Genomic DNA, 17,337 nt, shown 5'->3' with positions numbered 1-17,337 from the left:
GATCATTGTACTTTACTGTCACAGGCATTATCCCCAGAGGAATTATGGGGTCACCTGTATATGTTTTTAGTTTGACAGGCGACGGTTTTAATTTATTGTACTTGAAATGTTCTTTAAGCTCATGCTGTGACAACACTGATACAGCAGAGCCTGTGTCCAGTTCCATTCTGATTGTTTGTCCATTCACTCGTGGTGTAAGCCAGATTGCTTGTTTTAAGTCACTTGTCAGACTGTAGATTTCTAAATTTGCCAACCCTGTTTCACGTCTTCATCAGAGATCTGGCCGACAATATGCACATTTTTACATTTTTCTGAGCTTTGTACTGCCTCTCTCTCTCTCTTTGTGCAGAACATCAGATCAACATACTCTTTGTATGTGTCCAATTTTGTTGCACAGACATTTTGACTCCAGATCGCAGCTCCATAGCATCTCTGGCAACCGTTTCCATAGCGACAGCAATTTCAACCAAACGTCTAAACGTTAAATCCGCCTCCGTGAGCAGTCTCTTCTATATGCTCTCTTGTGAAATGCCACAGACTAAACAATCTCTCAACACATCATTTAGTCCATCCCCAACCTGACAACTGTGTTCTGACAACTTTAACGCAGCTAAATAAGCTGCAATTGACTCTCCGTCGTTCTGATTTCTTTTTTTAAAATCTGAATCGTTCAGCAATGAGTAGCGGTTTTGGTTCTAGGTGCTCTTGCATTACCTTTACAATGTTGTCAAAACTCAGATCAGCCGGTTTCGCGGGAGCAGTGAGGCTTCTCAGCAGTGCATAAGCTGTACTTCCTATTGCACTCAACAACACTGAAACTCGCTTGTCGTCATAGATGATGTTCGCTTTGAAATACTGCTCGATTTGTTCACAGTACATCGTCCAGTCATCCGTACCACTGTCAAATGGGTCGATCTTTCCAATGTATCCAGCCATTTTTCTTGTTTTTGCGCTGAATTAACCCCTCTGTAACTGGGTTTCTTGTCGCTTCTCCCAGAAAAAAGCCCATCCAAAAAATAAAAAACTAGGAGACAGCGTTTTCATATAATATCCAAAGATAAATCTTCGTCGCCAACTATTGTGTTTGCACTATAGTTTTTACAGAACACAAAGAAAAGTCAGGACAGTGATGGGCAGTTCTTCTTTTGTTCTTTACTGCGCACAAGTTAACTCTGCAACACGTTACAGTCTCTCATTGAATCATGAACGGGCCAACCAATACCTTACACAGAGCTCAACAAAAACGAAATACACTACAATCTCTACTTTCTGCATCCATTTCCCTGCTTTGCACAAAAAATCTGATGTCCATCTACAGAAGACAGGAACGATAGAGTCAGAATAAGATTGATATTATTTGGAAACTAGCTTTAGTTTCAATATGTTTTCTCGCGTGCCGTCACATTTGAGTGAGTGGCGGCTGCATGCTACAAAAATAAACACAGACACACACGGACATTCTGCATGCTGCTCGCGCCAGTTTGTGTTTTCCGTTAAAGTGCGATTGCAATGCGTTTACAAGCGTGAATTACATTTCACATAGCTCAGTTTTTGCCGCGATTAGCAATGTAATTAAATATACTGGCAGATAAAATAAAAACTGGGCGTAAAACTTGAGGCAGATTTACACTAGAGCAACGCCCCTGGTTGGCAAGCTTATTAAAAATTGATGCAATTCACAATTCCCATACCCTGCCCATTTAAATTTGAAACAGTGTTTAGAACCGTCCTCCCTTATAAAACCACTCAAAGTATGTAGATGGGCAGAGAGGGGTAAAACCAATTTCGTTATTTTCGTTTTGACGGCTCCACAGCCCTCTGCTTGTAGATTTGAAGAGTTTAAAACTAGCGATATGATTGGTCGAAGTCTTCTTTTCCCAACAGGTTGCTGCTCAATGCGGTTACACCCATAGATGAGTTGCTTAGAGCGCAAAAGTTTAACTCAAAGCCATCAATGGATTTTGCGTATTTTGGTGTGACAAATCGTAGAAGCGTAGTTTGATGTCTTAATGCGTATCTGCTACGCCAGGGGTTTTCAAACCTGTCCTGGAGGACCACTCGTACTGCACATTTTGCATGTTTACCTTTTGTGACACACCTCATTCAGTTACCTTAGACACCCAGTTCAGAGGGGTATTGCACAAAAGCAAGATAAGGGATTAAGCTGGGATTTTCCAGTTATCCTGGCTGAATTTAGACCTGACTCGGTTGCATGAAGGAAGGCTAAATTAATCTAGATGAAGTTACTATGGAGATTTACTCTTTGCAGCTAGCCTGCTCCAGAGCAGGCTAACAACCAGGCTAAGATTAATCCTAGTGATTAATTCAATTCAAAGAACTTTATTAATCCCAGGGGGACATTGCTTTCATGTTACAATTATAGAAATGAAAAAAAGAAAAGAAATAAAAACATAATTATATGCCCATCAATGATTAAAAAATTAATAGATAAGAAATAAAAAATAATAATAAACTATAACCATATAAAAAATGGTAAATACTTCAATAGTGAATTGTCCCAGCACTAACAAAGAGGAATTATACAGCCTAATGGCCACAGGTATAAAGGACCTTCTAAAATGCTCAGTAAGCAGTGATCAGTCTCTGACTAAATGTACTTCACTGGTTGGCCAGCACCCTGTGTAGTGAGTGAAAGGGATTGTTTAGAATTGAATTAAGTTTTGACAGTATTACAGAGTCCAGCTCCAGACCAAGTAGCCAGCCCCTCTAATTAATTTGTCCAGTTTATTTCTGTCTGCCACCTTCATACTAATTCCCCAACAGACCACTGCATAAAAAATGATGCTAAACACCACAGACTCATAAAACATCCACAGCATGGTATAGCAGACTTTACCATTTCTGATTAATCAGCTAGTTCCTCTTTCAACTAGATATTAATGTGTTTGAGTCACTTCATGGTCCTGCATTAAAATACTAGATATACTGTAATTTATCTAAGTATGCGTACTGTTATTTTAGTTATTATGAAGACTGCTGTCAGGGGTTTGATGAATTCATTTATTAATGCAGATGTTGATATAAGAAATGGCGGATGAAGTTGAAAGGCGGTTTCAATTAAGGACATATGTAGACTAGTATTAAGGCATGAGAAATATCTGACTGAGAGGTACAGATTCTCAGGTGATCTAAGAAATGTCAGTCTAGCACTGAAATCACTTCTACAAGACTGCAAGTAACAGGAACAGATAGTGTTACATTAGGCAGTAACCGTAAAACAGGCATTATTTTGTGTTACAGCTTTCCCTATTGTCAATGGATGCAGTGGATTGTACCCCTGTGCCAGATATATGACTTTTTTAATGTTAAAATTAGTAAAGACGATACAATATGTCAGCAGACACTACCTTATGTGTAGATTTATTTCTGCAATCAAGTCTCCAGCATGCAAAATGTTCTTAATCTTGATTTTCTGAAAGTGATGGATGGTCCAAATTATTATGCACATGCTATTTTTGTTCGTTTTTTAAAATAAAGTCCGTAAATTTACAAATTGTATTTTAATCTCAATAGTTATATGACAGTGTGCATGTTATTCTATTTAAATACATAATTTGACATATTTAAAATGTCAAAAGATACTTTAATACTTAAAAAATATGCAAATTATGCTTTTCCAAATTATTATGCAAAATGCACTTTATCAAAATTTAGTGTGTTAAAATAATCCACAAAACAGATATCTGTCAAATGTGCTGCAGGGACACATAATGACAAAAAAACATTAAATAATTTATTTAACACAAGTTACATAATAATATATGAGCATATTTTTGACAAGACTTTAACTCTCCCATTTATTAAACTTGTAAGTCTATAGTTTCTGTCTTTATTTCGCTTGAAGATGCTAGTATTGCATCCCAGAGTTGATGTTTGAATATGAATTATAGTTCTGTCCACCTCACAGATCATTCATATAATGATGCTTCATAGACTCCTGAGACTAAGGTCAGAGGATATTCATACTGTACCTTAATTTTTTTCTTATTTCATGCCCATATTTAAATAGTCGGTGTTGCTTTTTTTGCAGCATGCTATAGTGTATTGTCCTGCATGAAAGTAAATACATTTCAGAAGACATGATTCCTTTTTCCCATCTTTTAGGTACCGTACAGTACATATCTTCCAGATGTCATTTTGGCCCCCTCAAGGGACTTACCATCTTACTTCCCAATATTCCAGTCCAAACCAGCCTTGTTTGAACATGATGGCTATTCACCAACAATCCAGAATATACTATTTAGTGTATTATGGCATGTCAATGATAAAACTGTTTGAAAACTTCATGAAGATCACAGTAAATTTAGTAATTTTGGAAGCTTTAGTTTGGGGGTGGGGTTGAAATCCATTTTTATGCACTGAAGGATCCTATATTGAGGGCTTCTTGGTATTACAGAGGAACCAGCATGTTTGCTTCTTAGGAGGTGGCATTTTTATTGTTGCCTTTTCCTAATATTTTGCTTTAAAAAATTATTCATTTGGTCAAATCCTGTACATAAATCTTAAAATAATTCAATGATTTTGGTTTAGTTCCACCAAATATAAATTGTTATAGGAAATAAATAGCTTTCTTAAGATAATGCACACTTTTTTTTGCATCAAATACTGTAGATACACATATAAGTAGTTAAGTGTTTGCAGTTTCATGATGAATTTTTATGAGTTTTATCCATTTTTGCATCAGTGATTCTGTGATCGATCCTGTGGTCTGTTTAAGAATTCCGTGAACGTGCACTTATCCTAGCTAGCTAAACCTGGCTTGACATAGCTGCCCGTTCTCATCCTGGCTTACCAATCGTGCAACAGGCTAAGCCAGGATGGGCTGATTAAACTAGGTCAAGCTGGGCCTTTTCTGTTATCCTGGCTTACTTAATTCTACTTTTGTGCAATACCCCCCAGGTCTTGCTGTCTCTACTAATGAGCTGAAGATTTAAACCAGGTGTGTCTAATGAGGGAGACATGCAAATTGTGCAGTACTAGTGGTCCTCCAGGACAGGTTTGAAAACCCCTGTGCTACGCAAAATGCGTAAAGGTTGGCAGGTCTGTCTCCGCGTCTTTTGTTAGTTTCATTTTGAAAGCATGTGAAAGTTTTGCGAGCTTATTTCATCAATCACGCTGAAATATTAGAGAAAGCTCTTACATATATATGTACAAAACACTGTGCAGCATGTTTACTAAAAACACAAGCAGCGAATTCTGACATAATATTAATGTCCACATTATTAAACATCATGGTCTAGGGATCTTTTTAATTTCAACATAACCCTGTTCTCCCAATGGAAATGTGTCACACAATAAATATAATACAGCAAAATGACTTTAATTATTTAATTGCCTCAGATGACAACTATTACAACTTTAAAGAGACAGAGACATTTGCATTAAGTTTTGTAGCTTTAGAAACACAGTCATGTTTTTGAATGGTCATGCCCCATTGTCAGTTTCCCCTGAGACGAGAGAAATACAGATTTCAGTGTTGCACTTCCTTCTTCCAATGATGTAAAAATCGTCATAATTTTGCATCATTGAAAGAAGGGATTGCTATATCTTTGTCGAGGGTGTAAGACTACAAACACTCTATCCTAATCGGATGTTCGTGGCTATCTTTATGAGCCACAATACAGGGAAGAGCAGCTGAGGCAGATGGAGGAACAGGAGGTAGAAGACCAAGACAGAAGACCTGCCTGTAGAAGACGAGGTAGAAGACCTGCCTGTCGCCGGCGAGGAGCCTGGACTGACTCGAGCTGGGAGGGAATGGTGGTGCCTGTGCTCTTGCTGTGCGCCTACGGACACAGAAATGGAGTCTGTCTGCTGCAGAGAATTTCAAAGATGCCAGTTTCTTCTGGACAAAATTTCTACATCTGATAAGGATATGGACGTTTGTGTGGTGAACCACCCAAGCTTCGCACCGCATATGGACAGCAGCATTCTGGATACATATTTTAGAATACCAAAGGTCAACTGGAAGGGACAGCCAAAACCTGCAGGGACAAACGGACGTCTGACTATAAAGTAAGTGTTTCTATTTTATTTGGTAGTGGCTTGCAGAGCTGTGCATTGTGGGAGTTGTTGTCTTCCATACAAATGCGCCCTAAAGTCACTTTCTGTCTTTTTCCGGTCAAATAGGCACCACATTTGAAATGTATGTTACATTTCAATTACAAATATGACCCACTTTCAATAAAGATTAATGTTTCCATGGGTGACATGACCCTTTAACAGAAAAAAAATAACATAACTTAATTAACTAGATGCAGGTCCATGTGACGTGGGATAATCAGAATGGTGGCACACTGTCTGAAGTCTCTGGGCTCGAGTCCAAGTCAAGTCTCAAGTCTCGTTGTAACAAGTTAAACTCTAATAACAAATAAAGAAATTATAAACATTTATAAAAAGAACAAAGTTGCACATTAAGTAAGGTCTAAAATTAGCATTAGGTACAGAAATTAAATTTAATGGATAATAACACTTTCTTTATTGTACAAATTAAATATTATTATTATTATTTTTGATCAATAGAAGGGATTTTCTGTTTGTCTTGGGTTGTTTGATTAACATAAATGACACAGACTTAAGTAGGTTAATTGAGGTTACTGTCTCTTTATTAAGAACAAATAAGCCCAGACTGGTTTCTGACTGATTTCTTAAGACATAAACAAAAATGTTTTTATTAGAAAAAGAATACTGTGAGATCATTTTGTGTGTATGTGCCCTGTCAAGAAAAGAAAGATTTTATTTTGGCTTAACTTTTGAAACACTTCTCTCTGTATGTGCACTACTGAGGGCACTTAAACGCGTGCTCAAACACAGGCAGAGTGTGAATTCCAAACAGCGCTTCAGGAAGAAGATACAGCAGCCGCTTCACATAAAAATGTTACATTGTTTTTCATTGGTCTATTCAGCAAATGTATGTTAATGGACTAGACTACAGTATGACACAAAGTAGCGCAACTCTGGACCTGACTGGAGCAGGACCGGACACATTTAAACGCATGTGCGTACAGAAATCTGCTCACTTGAGCACCTTTTTGCAGTTAAATTGTTTAACCATTTAAACAATTGCAAGCCTTAGAAACACGTTAATGATAATCTTACCCTATTTAAATTGCATATTAATCCACGAATCGCATGCGAGCCGAACCGCGGATCCGTCACAGCACTACCCAAAGCTTCAGATGAATGGCAGAGCAGCAGCCGGTGCAGTCATGTATGTTCGCGGCCGCACGCGCGGAGCAGATACGTCACGTGTGACGTCGTGGGCAGGTTGTAGGTAACGGAGGGAGGGGTATGACAGCGAGCTCATCAGACGTTTTCTAAAAATAAACATTGTTCACGAGTCGCGCGGCTCGAGTCCGAGTCGAGTCTGAAGTCTTTGAGGGTCGAGTCTCAAGTCGAGTCTGAAGTCACTGTGTGTGCGACTTAAGTCGCGCTCGAGTCCGAGTCTCAAACTCGAGTCCCCATCTCTGGCACAGGAGCATCCTCGGGCATGCATGCTTTTCTTGCAGCGGCAGTATTTGCTGTGTTTGAGTTCAGAAGGTTTTGCCTCTTTCAGCATCATGGTTGCCACCAATTTGCCATTGACAAGTTGTCTTCAAAAATCAGTGGAAGCTGGGTAGGTTGGCTGAACCATGTGTCCCCACTTACACACAGCCAATTGATGCAGGGAATGGCTAATGTGTAATTGGAAGGCATCTTCAGTTGGTTGAAGGCAACTCATGTTTCCTTTGATGCTCACAAAGAGATGGGCTTGCAGTGCATCAGAGTACCACCAAAGTTGCACCTTTCATAGAGTGACACCATGTCGTCATGCTGCTGTTATAACCTTTCATGAACATCCCAGCTTTCCTCAGATCACAGTACCTGCACAGTGGCAGAATGTCTGTCACTCTATGACAGGAGTGACTTTGATAGTACTCTAGATGCACTGGGAGCCCATCTCTTTGTGAGCATCAAAGGAGACCTGAGTTGCCTTCCACTAACTGAAGATGCCCTCCTATTTCACCTTCGCCGATCCCTGCATCAGTTGGCTGTGTGTAAGCGGGCACACATGGTTCAGCCAACCTACCTAGCAGCCACTGATTTTGGGAGACAACTTGTCAATGGCAAATTGATGGCAACCATGATGCTGAAAGAGGCAAAACCTTCTGAACTCAAATACAGCAAATACTGCCGCTGCAAGAAAAGCATGCATGCCCTTCTGATTATCCCATGTCACATGGACCTGCATCTAGTTAATTAATTTTTTTTTCCGTTAAAGGGACATTTTACCCATGGAAACATTAATCTCGTCTTCTTCCTTCTACAGGCAGGTCTTCTACCTCGGACTTCTACCTCCTGTTCCTCCATCTGCCTCAGCTGCTCTTGCCTGTATTGTGGCTCATAAAGATAGCCACGAACATCCGATTCGAGCATCAAGCTTTCGAAATCACCCTCTTCCATATCATATTGATAACCTTCCACCATTGTTGGAAAACATCAAGCCTGGCTCCACAGCATCTTTTAGCTTAGATCCCAAACAGATGGCAGCTGTATCATTTATTTTTGTGTATTTTCGTAAGTCCCACCCACTAATCTGTAATAGGTCAAGGTCAAGGTCAAAGTTTATTTCTAAAGCACATTTACAAGCAGACACCACTGCCCCAAAGTGCTGTACAAGTATAAAATACAGTAAAAACACAGGATACAAATATTCCAACAATATTAAAAAAACCAAAAAAAATAAATAAAATGTCACTGCTCAGTCATGATTCGAAAGCCAATGCAAACAAGTGGGTTTTTAACAATGATTTAAAACATTCCACAGAGGTAGCTGCTCTAATATAAGGAGGGAGCGAATTCCAAAGTGTTGGACCTGCTATTGAGAAAGCTCTATCTCCTCTTGTTTTTCGTCTGGACCTTGGACAGTCTAAAGACAGCTGGCCAGTAGACCTCAGAGTCCTACTTGGAGTATGCAAAGTAAGCATGTCAGATAAATATAAAGGTGCCAATCCGTTTAAAGATTTATAAACAAACAATAAAATCTTAAAATGGATTCTAAAAACAACAGGCAACCAATGTAGAGTCGACAATATAGGGGTTATGTGTTCATTTCGCTTTTTACCTGTCAAAAGACGTGCCGCTGCATTTTGAACTAATTGTAAACGGCGGATCGAGCCCTGATCAAGACCATAGTATAATGAATTGCAATAGTCTAGACGATTTGTAATCAGAGCATGCACAACTTTTTCCAGTTGGCTATGTGGCAGATAGGGTTTGACCTTCCTAAGAAGTCTAAGTTGAAAAAAGCTTGATTTTACCACAGAACTAATTTGCCTGTCAAGTTTAAAAGTGCTATCAATTAAAACTAGAGATCGACCGATACTCATTTTTTCAAACCGATGCCGATAACAAATATTTGGAGGCTTATGTGCCCGATAACCGATATGCTGAACCGATTTTTATTTACTGTTATACTTCTGTTTTTGACACAATAATTACTACACTACTGAACTGAACAAACCCTTATAATAATAATCATCATCATCACAATCACTCCCTCTTTGCATAAAAAGTCATAAATAGAGGGGTCTGAAAGAGTGAAGAATAATATTAATTTAATGAATAATGTAGAAACTATATTCCCAATACATGGACTATTCCAAACACCCCTATCATTTCGTCAGAAATGGACTGATCCAAAGTTCGCGCTGTGGTTTTCAGGTAACAGAGCGGGAGAGAGAGAAAAGTATAGCGGAGTTGGCTGCTTGTTATACATAGTTTATAGAGTAAAACAGGTGGATTAAGTGCCTTTTTTGGAATATAATATCGTTGTTTTGACCAGCAACCTGAGCCTTCAGCAATCCAACCAGTAGTTAGCAAAGAGATTTTACAAATAATATCACTGACTGGAATACTACATTCAGGAAAGTAACAATCAAAACGGCTTATATATCATCAAATTTCTTAACTGGTAACATTATTTGATTTCAGAATAATTAATATTTAGTTGTTTTAGCTTATGAAATGGCTGTAGACAACGCTGTTTATCTATGCATTTACTCGCGCATTAACTGTATTAAACTGTGACCGCTTGCGGAGGTAATAAATAATTAATTAATATCCACAGACATTTATTTAGATATTTTAGCAAAATAATGTTTATCTGGTAAATGTTAATAGGGTAAATCTTGTTAAAAGTGGTAGATGTGCTTTAGCCTCCGGTAAGTGATCAGCAATATGAACGTGATTTTACGATGCTAATGATAAGCATAAATAACAGAAAAACGAATTTAATTTAGCGTTTTTAATTCCACAAAGCATTAATTCATGGCTGTTTTATTCATGCAAAGCTACGTCGTTATTGGGACCCGGATTTTATGGATCAGCCAGCGTGACTCTGTGAGTTCGTCTCTATTCTTGGACAAGCTGCATACATTGCTTTTAATATATCAACTTATTTAACATAACATACATTAATGCACAAATTAGCTGTGCTATAAATGCCTCATATGCAAAGTAAGTATACTCAAAGTCCTTTTAATAAAGTCGCGTCACTCCGCCGTCATATTTGCTGTGCACGCTGCTGCTGCTGTGAGCTCCTCTCCTCAGATGCGTCCAGCGCGCAATTTTCTTGTTTATCGGTCAATCCGATATTACAAAACAGATATCCGATCATCGGAAAATGCTCAAATATCGGGGAAAATATCGGAAAACAGATATATCGGTCGATCTCTAATTAAAACACCAAGGCTTTTTACATAAGAACAGCAGTTTGAAAATGCTGGGCCAAAAGCATCCAAGCCTGAGATATCTGCATCTCCAAAAATTATAACTTCAGTTTTGTCATTGTTTAAATTCAGAAGATTTAGTGACATCCAATCCTTTACTTCACCCAAACAATTTCTCAGTACTTCGACTGAGTTTGTTTTAGTGTTCAACGGTAAGTAAATTTGGACGTCATCCGCAAAACAATGATAAGAGATGTTGTATTTATGGAAAATAGATCCCAAAGGTAACATATACAATGAAAATAAAACTGGGCCCAAAATTGATCCTTGAGGGACCCCGCTAGTAATTGGGGCGCTTTTTGAATTGAAAGGTCCAAGGTTCACTGTAAAAGACCTCTCTGACAGATATGACCGAAACCAATTCAAAACAGTACCTTTAATGCCAACACAAGACTCAAGTCTGGACAATAGAATCTTGTGGTCAACAGTATCAAACGCTGCAGTCAAATCTAAAAGTACCAGTACAGCAGATCTACCAGCATCCGAAATTAGCAGAAGATCATTAAAAACTTTTAAAAGAGCAGTTTCAGTACTGTGGCCGGATTTAAAACCAGACTGGAATTTGTCACAGATTTTGTTTAAACTTAGGTGTGATTGTAGTTGAGCATATACCACTTTTTCTAAAACTTTGGATAGAAAGGGGAGCTTAGAAACAGGCCTATAATTAGACAAAACGGAGGGGTCTAAGTTGTGTTTCTTCAGTAAGGGTTGTACAATGGCCTTTTTAAAAGCCACTGGAACATATCCGGCTGATAGGGACATATTTATCAGACTTAAAACAAAAGGCCCAATTGTCTCAAAAACATCTTTAAATAGTTTAGCTGGAAGACTATCCAAAGAGCAAACGGAATATCTTAAACCTTGAACCGTCTTGGATAAATCGGTAATAGATACTGGTACAAAATCTTCAAAGACAGCTGTACATAGTGATATAATGCTTGGATCAGGCACAACATGATGGGTTGCAGTTCGGATATTGGACACTTTATCAATGAAAAATTTACAAAATCTGTCACACAAAAGAGCGCAAGGGACAATACCAGCCTGATCTGGAGGATTAATTAACCTATTTAAAACATTAAAAAGTATATAAGGTTTGTGGCTATTATTCTGTATCAGATTTGATATATACAGAGATTTTGCGGCTCTAACAGCGTCCTGGTAGTCAGACAGACTCTCTCTTAAAATTCCCAAGGACACAGTCAGATTGTCTTTTTTCCATTTTCTCTCCGCACGTCGACAATCCCTTCTGAGAGCACGGGTAGTATCATTGCACCATGGCTCTCTCTTTTGGTTGGAATTCTTTCGAATAAATGGTGCTATTTGGTCGAGATTTTCCGTGCACATAGAGTCAAATGAAAAGACCATCTCATCAATATCCAGAGTTGAAAAGGACACGTCCAAGGACGTTAATAGAGGAATGTCAAATGCTGCAGCAAAAAGTGAAGCCGTAGATGAATTAACTGCCCGCCGCCGCTGCATAGGAAGACATGGTATATTTTGTGAACCCGGCAAAAAGACAGTAAACAATACGGGCATATGGTCGGAAATGCCTGCCTCAGAAATGTCTTTTATGGACAAATTTAGGCCATGAGATAAGACCAAGTCCAAAGAGTGTCCCTTATTATGAGTTGGGGAATTCACAGATTGTGTAAGATTAAACGATTCTAGAATGTTCATAAAGTCCTTGACCAGAGGCTTAGAAGCACAACACACATGAATATTAAAATCACCAACAATTAAAAAGTGATTATAGTTGACAGCAATGCCAGCCACAAACACAGAGAAGTCCTTAATAAAATCCTTATTAAATTTAGGAGGGCGATAAATAAGTGCACATAGCAATGATAAATTAAGATCAATTTGAAAAAGTTGCAACTCAAAACTTCCGTAATGTTCACATGGAATCCTCTTACACTTTAGATTAGTTTTAAAAATAGTCGCTAGTCCTCCACCTTTTCCCGTAAATCGTGGAGAGCTAAAAAACGAACATGCCGGAGGGAGAAGCTCTGAAAAGGACATGAACTCACCGGGTTGAAGCCAAGTCTCCGTTAGAAGCATAAGGTCAAGCCTTTTGGACAAAAAAAAAATCATTTAATATAAACGTCTTATTGGTCAAGGATCTAACGTTAATCAGTGCTAGCTGAAGAACGGTACCCTCCAAACGCGGAGATTTGGCTCGCGCCAATGGTCGGAGATTTGTTTGGTCCACGCCACGCTTGATCGCTCGAAAGTGCCCAGATCGCCGAGGGACAAACTCCCTTTCCAATGCAGGCCACCGGTCCCCAGTGACAACAACTCCACATCGAATCGGGCGAAGCCATCGCATCCCAAAGTCTAAGGACGAAAGGGCAGCGCGTGAGGGACAGTCGCGATGAAATTCCAATCCACTTCTCTGAGCCGAACGCAGGTATGCCCTCACTCTAACAACCACTCCACCACGCTTTCTCCGTCTTCTAGGGCGTTTCCTCCGCTGGGAAGCATTAGGTATACGCTGTAAATACGCCAGCAGATCAAAGCATGGAGGACGGGGTATATCCGAAGATTGATGGTTGACACTCTTCAGAAACAAAACATATTGATCCCGAACAGAGAGAAGTGTCTGGCGATCGTATAAAAACAGAGCTGAGACATTTTGATAACTTAAACTAATAAGACAAACAAATAAAAACCAGAGTAAGACAACAAGACGGTGCGCCGTGCACACTGCTGGCGCCATCTTGCACTAACTCAGAGTAACTTACTGTTGTAATAGGTCTGTAGCGTGAGTGGGTCCCACCCATAGCCCCCCCCCCCCCTGGAAAAATAAGGACAGAGTGTTTGAAGTCTTACACCCTCAACAAAGATATAGCAATTCCTTCTTTCAATGACGCAAAATGACGATTTTTACATCATTGGAAGAAGGAAGTGCAACACTGAAATCTGTATTTCTCCCATCTCAGGGTAAACTGACAATGATGCATGACCATTCAAAAACATGACTGGGTTTCTAAAGCTACAAAGCTTAATGCAAATGGGTGGAGTGTCTCTTTTAAGTTGTAATAGTTGTCATCTGAGGCAATAAAATAATTAAAGTCATTTTGCTGTGATATATTTATTGTGTGACACATTTCCATTAGGAGAACAGGGTTATGTTGAAATTAAAAGATCCCTAGACCATGATGTTTAATAATGTGGACATTAACAATCTTGTTATCCAGTGTGTCTTTTGGAATTTTGAAAGTAGGCAAAAATTCTTTTAAGGTTCTGAGCCTATTGATCGCCAACTAGTAGTGAAATCATCACAGATCCTTGATTTTGGTTGGATTTTTATAATTTTTTCTGTGGAATGAGTATACTGTTTGATGAAAAGAATGGTATATTGACTGATGTCATAAAATGGGGGAATAGTGATTGCCAATGAAGTAAAAATGAAAATATTGGGGAAAAAAGTGAAAAAACACCTACTTTTTTGCATTAAATTGATGCAAAATTATGCAGAAATGTGTTTTAAGAGTTATTTCAGTGGATTTTGTCAGCACATGTGTTCTGTGTATCTGGAATGCATTTATTGACAGCTTACCCAACCCACTGAGAATTTGAGGAAAAAAATAATTTTTCAAAATTTTCTGATAAAAATAAAGGGTGCATACACTAAAATGGCCACAATTATTTTTCACAATATTTCTGGCAGAGCAGACCCTCCAATTATTGGTTCTTGTGGTCAAAGTTAACAGAAAAAACACAAATAAAAAGTATGGCAGACCATGTCAGGTTCAATCCATTTTATTGAGCTTTTGAGACTTTGGCTCCCCGACTAAGATCCAACCTGAAGTGTTGCAGAATGTCTATTTGAACACTATTAATGTGACACACTGTCCGAGTTTTTTTTGCCATATGCACTCTTGTGCAAGCAATGACAAAACCTAGTACAAGTTAAACCATACAAACAGCACGTTCACATCTGCACATTTCCATATCATTTCCCCACAACTAAACAAACTGAACAGCATAATGTAAGGACGTCTTGCATTTATACACAAATCCGGACACCTCACTAATGTGTAGAAATACATTCAAATAAAAACGGGATTGTATTTTATTTAAATCCTTCCTAAAGAATGAATGAATAAAAATAAAAGAATAAAGTTTGATTTTAAAGAAACATGTTATATATTATAATAAATGTAGAGTTGATTTGTACAAACAGTTCCATATGAAATTCTAAAATGATCACACACATTCTTTTTTGTTTACTGTTTGCATGTTAAAAGGCAGATCCTGACAAGTTTGTGTTGTGAACATGAAAATAAATACAGAGTTAACCGTCAGAAAAACGTGTGTGTGTGTGTGTTTGAGATTTTTTTCTCAAATGACACATTATGTGATTTTAATGTACCCATTGCAGGACTGAGATAGGCTGCTTTACTTGTATATAAGCAGAACAATGAGACTTTTAAGGAGATGTTTGTGAAAACCCTCCAAGTAGTCTGAAATCCAGTGCTTTTGCGCTACTTCTTTATCAGATCGGAAGTAAAAAGGCCCCAAAAGGCCAGGATCGGCTCTGTTAATATTTTCTTAAGTGTTAAGTATGTGCGCTCAATCTGCACAGACTCCTTAAACTTCTGCAGTAAATAAGGTGAATATAAATTGTAGAACATAACCCGCCAAACTGGTAAATGATTTGACATCGTCACCACAATAGCTGGACATGATTTTCATAACTCCATTCACTGCAATCCTATGACCCCCCCCCCCCCATTTTTTAAAACTCATCAGATCTAGACGAATCACAAGAATTACATATTTTGGATCCAAAACAGCAAATTTCACAAAAAGAAAATTACTCCAAATAACTGCAATTTTATAGTTCAAACAGAGATGAGGATAGAGAGGCAAACGTTACGGACTGCAGCTTAAAATAATCCATTAATTAAATAGATAAATAAGTACAATTATATAATGTCGTCTTTAAATAAAAATACTCTTAATGCTCTTTTGAATAGTATATGTCAGCAAATAAGGTAAGAGAGGCTGTACTATATCACGGCTGAAGGACATTGTTAGGCAATGTGAAAGAGTCATGGCTGTGTTTTATCATAACTAAAATAGTTATTGTCCAGTCACAATCAAGGACTGGAACATGTTTGCCTTTAATTGACAGACAGTAAGTAGAGGACAGAAAGTAAAAGATGGAGAGAGGGAAATGGGACCGGCAAAGGATGTCAAGCCCGGACTCGAACGGCGTGTTGGATCACTGCCCACTACACCAGCGGCTCAAACACTGTATAATAAAGATTGTCAGGACACTGTTTGTTCTTTTTGTTAATAATAAATGCTCACCTCTGTAGTCTGGCATGACATATAGATCTTCTATAAACACAACCCTCCCTTTCCAGGTGCTATACGTATAGAAGAAGAGAGCATATCCAACTTTGGTATGTCCTGTTGCGGTATAAGAATAAAGAAGTTACAAAACTCTTCAAGACATAATCACAGTGGACATTTTTTTCAAACACTGAGGAAATCAGTATACATATCAGTATATATATCTGACAGGTAAATAATGTAGAGACAAAATCAATGTTGCAGGTAAATATGAGTGTGGCTGTTCATGCATGTGACTTTTGATCTTTGCTTTGACAAGTGAGATTAATTATTACAGGGTGTTGATGTGCAAAGATCTTTAAGCCCAAGTTTATTGCAAGTAGTCGTTCATATTGTTTACCATATTCCTCTTTATATATACCCTGGTTTTGTTTTGGCCTTTTAGGAGTCATTATTACCATCTTTAGACTTTTGCTCCTCAGGCACCTCAGCTATAAGACATTGGTAATATGGGTTTGAGCCAAATCCGTCCCTCTCCAACTCTGCAAAACAGTTAAAAATAAAAACACATACATAACAAGGAACTATCTGCAAAATGCAGAAAAATGTATTACAAAATGTGTTTAAAGAGATCGGCTAAGTTAAATCACAACACCTCTATGGGATATCTTCACTTGGTCTGGCATCTTTTCATAAACGGCCAGTTCCTATAATTAAAACGCAGACAATCAAGTATCAAGTCATCAATCAACCATATTGATTGAATTAATGCACGTGGGAACTTCTGCTTACCCTTATCATGCGTTCTATATCTCTGCAGTCATCAGCGTTGCCTGCACGAACAATAAACTTCATTTTGCAGAGTTAAACGTCGTCTCTTAAATGGTCTGTGCTACCTTCGATCAGTGAATAGTAGTGATGTTAGGTTCTTCTTCTTCTTCTTCTTCTTCCGTTTTAATGGCGGTTGGCAACTAACTTTAATAGTGCATTACCGCCACCATCTGGACTGGAGTGTGGTACTAGAGTCTAATCCTTTCAAAATATGAGATAAACAAATATGAAAAAAAAAAAAAAAAAAAAACAAAAAAAAAATCTAAATTCTTTTAATTAATCCTGTATTCCTCAAAAAGTCAATTACATACTTAAAACAAATTCCACCTGTGCTTATTTGTAAAATGTCCTGTAAATTTAACCTCATATGTTCTACTTGCAATTGTGCTATTAATCTTTGTCTTTCTTCCTG

The 17,337-nt window shown here is 38.2% G+C and overlaps 1 protein-coding gene across 3 annotated transcripts in view; it reads right to left on the bottom strand.

Annotated features, from left to right (window-relative positions):
• The window catches only part of sat2b (spermidine/spermine N1-acetyltransferase family member 2b), a 40,328-nt gene extending 23,304 nt beyond the window's left edge, over positions 1-17,024 (bottom strand). For 2 of the 3 annotated variants that reach the window (XR_010543694.1, XM_065284607.1), the window contains exons 1-4: positions 16,887-17,024; positions 16,750-16,801; positions 16,553-16,636; positions 16,110-16,211 (exon numbers count right to left, since the gene is read on the bottom strand). Coding sequence is in view for 2 of the 3 variants with exons in the window: in XM_065284607.1 (XP_065140679.1) it covers positions 16,110-16,211; positions 16,553-16,636; positions 16,750-16,801; positions 16,887-16,949 (301 nt within the window). In the remaining variant the exon portion in view is untranslated. Of the gene's footprint in view, positions 1-5,437; positions 5,805-16,109; positions 16,212-16,552; positions 16,637-16,749; positions 16,802-16,886 lie in introns of those variants that run through there. The other variant, XM_065284608.2, reaches the window with a different exon arrangement.
• Between the last annotated feature and the right edge of the window lie 313 nt (positions 17,025-17,337).

This window comes from Paramisgurnus dabryanus, chromosome 5 (assembly GCF_030506205.2).
Source record: "Paramisgurnus dabryanus chromosome 5, PD_genome_1.1, whole genome shotgun sequence".
Classification (NCBI taxonomy): domain Eukaryota; kingdom Metazoa; phylum Chordata; class Actinopteri; order Cypriniformes; family Cobitidae; genus Paramisgurnus; species Paramisgurnus dabryanus.
The sequence above is the reverse complement of the archived record's forward strand: the minus strand, read 5'-3'. Positions and strand labels throughout refer to the sequence as shown.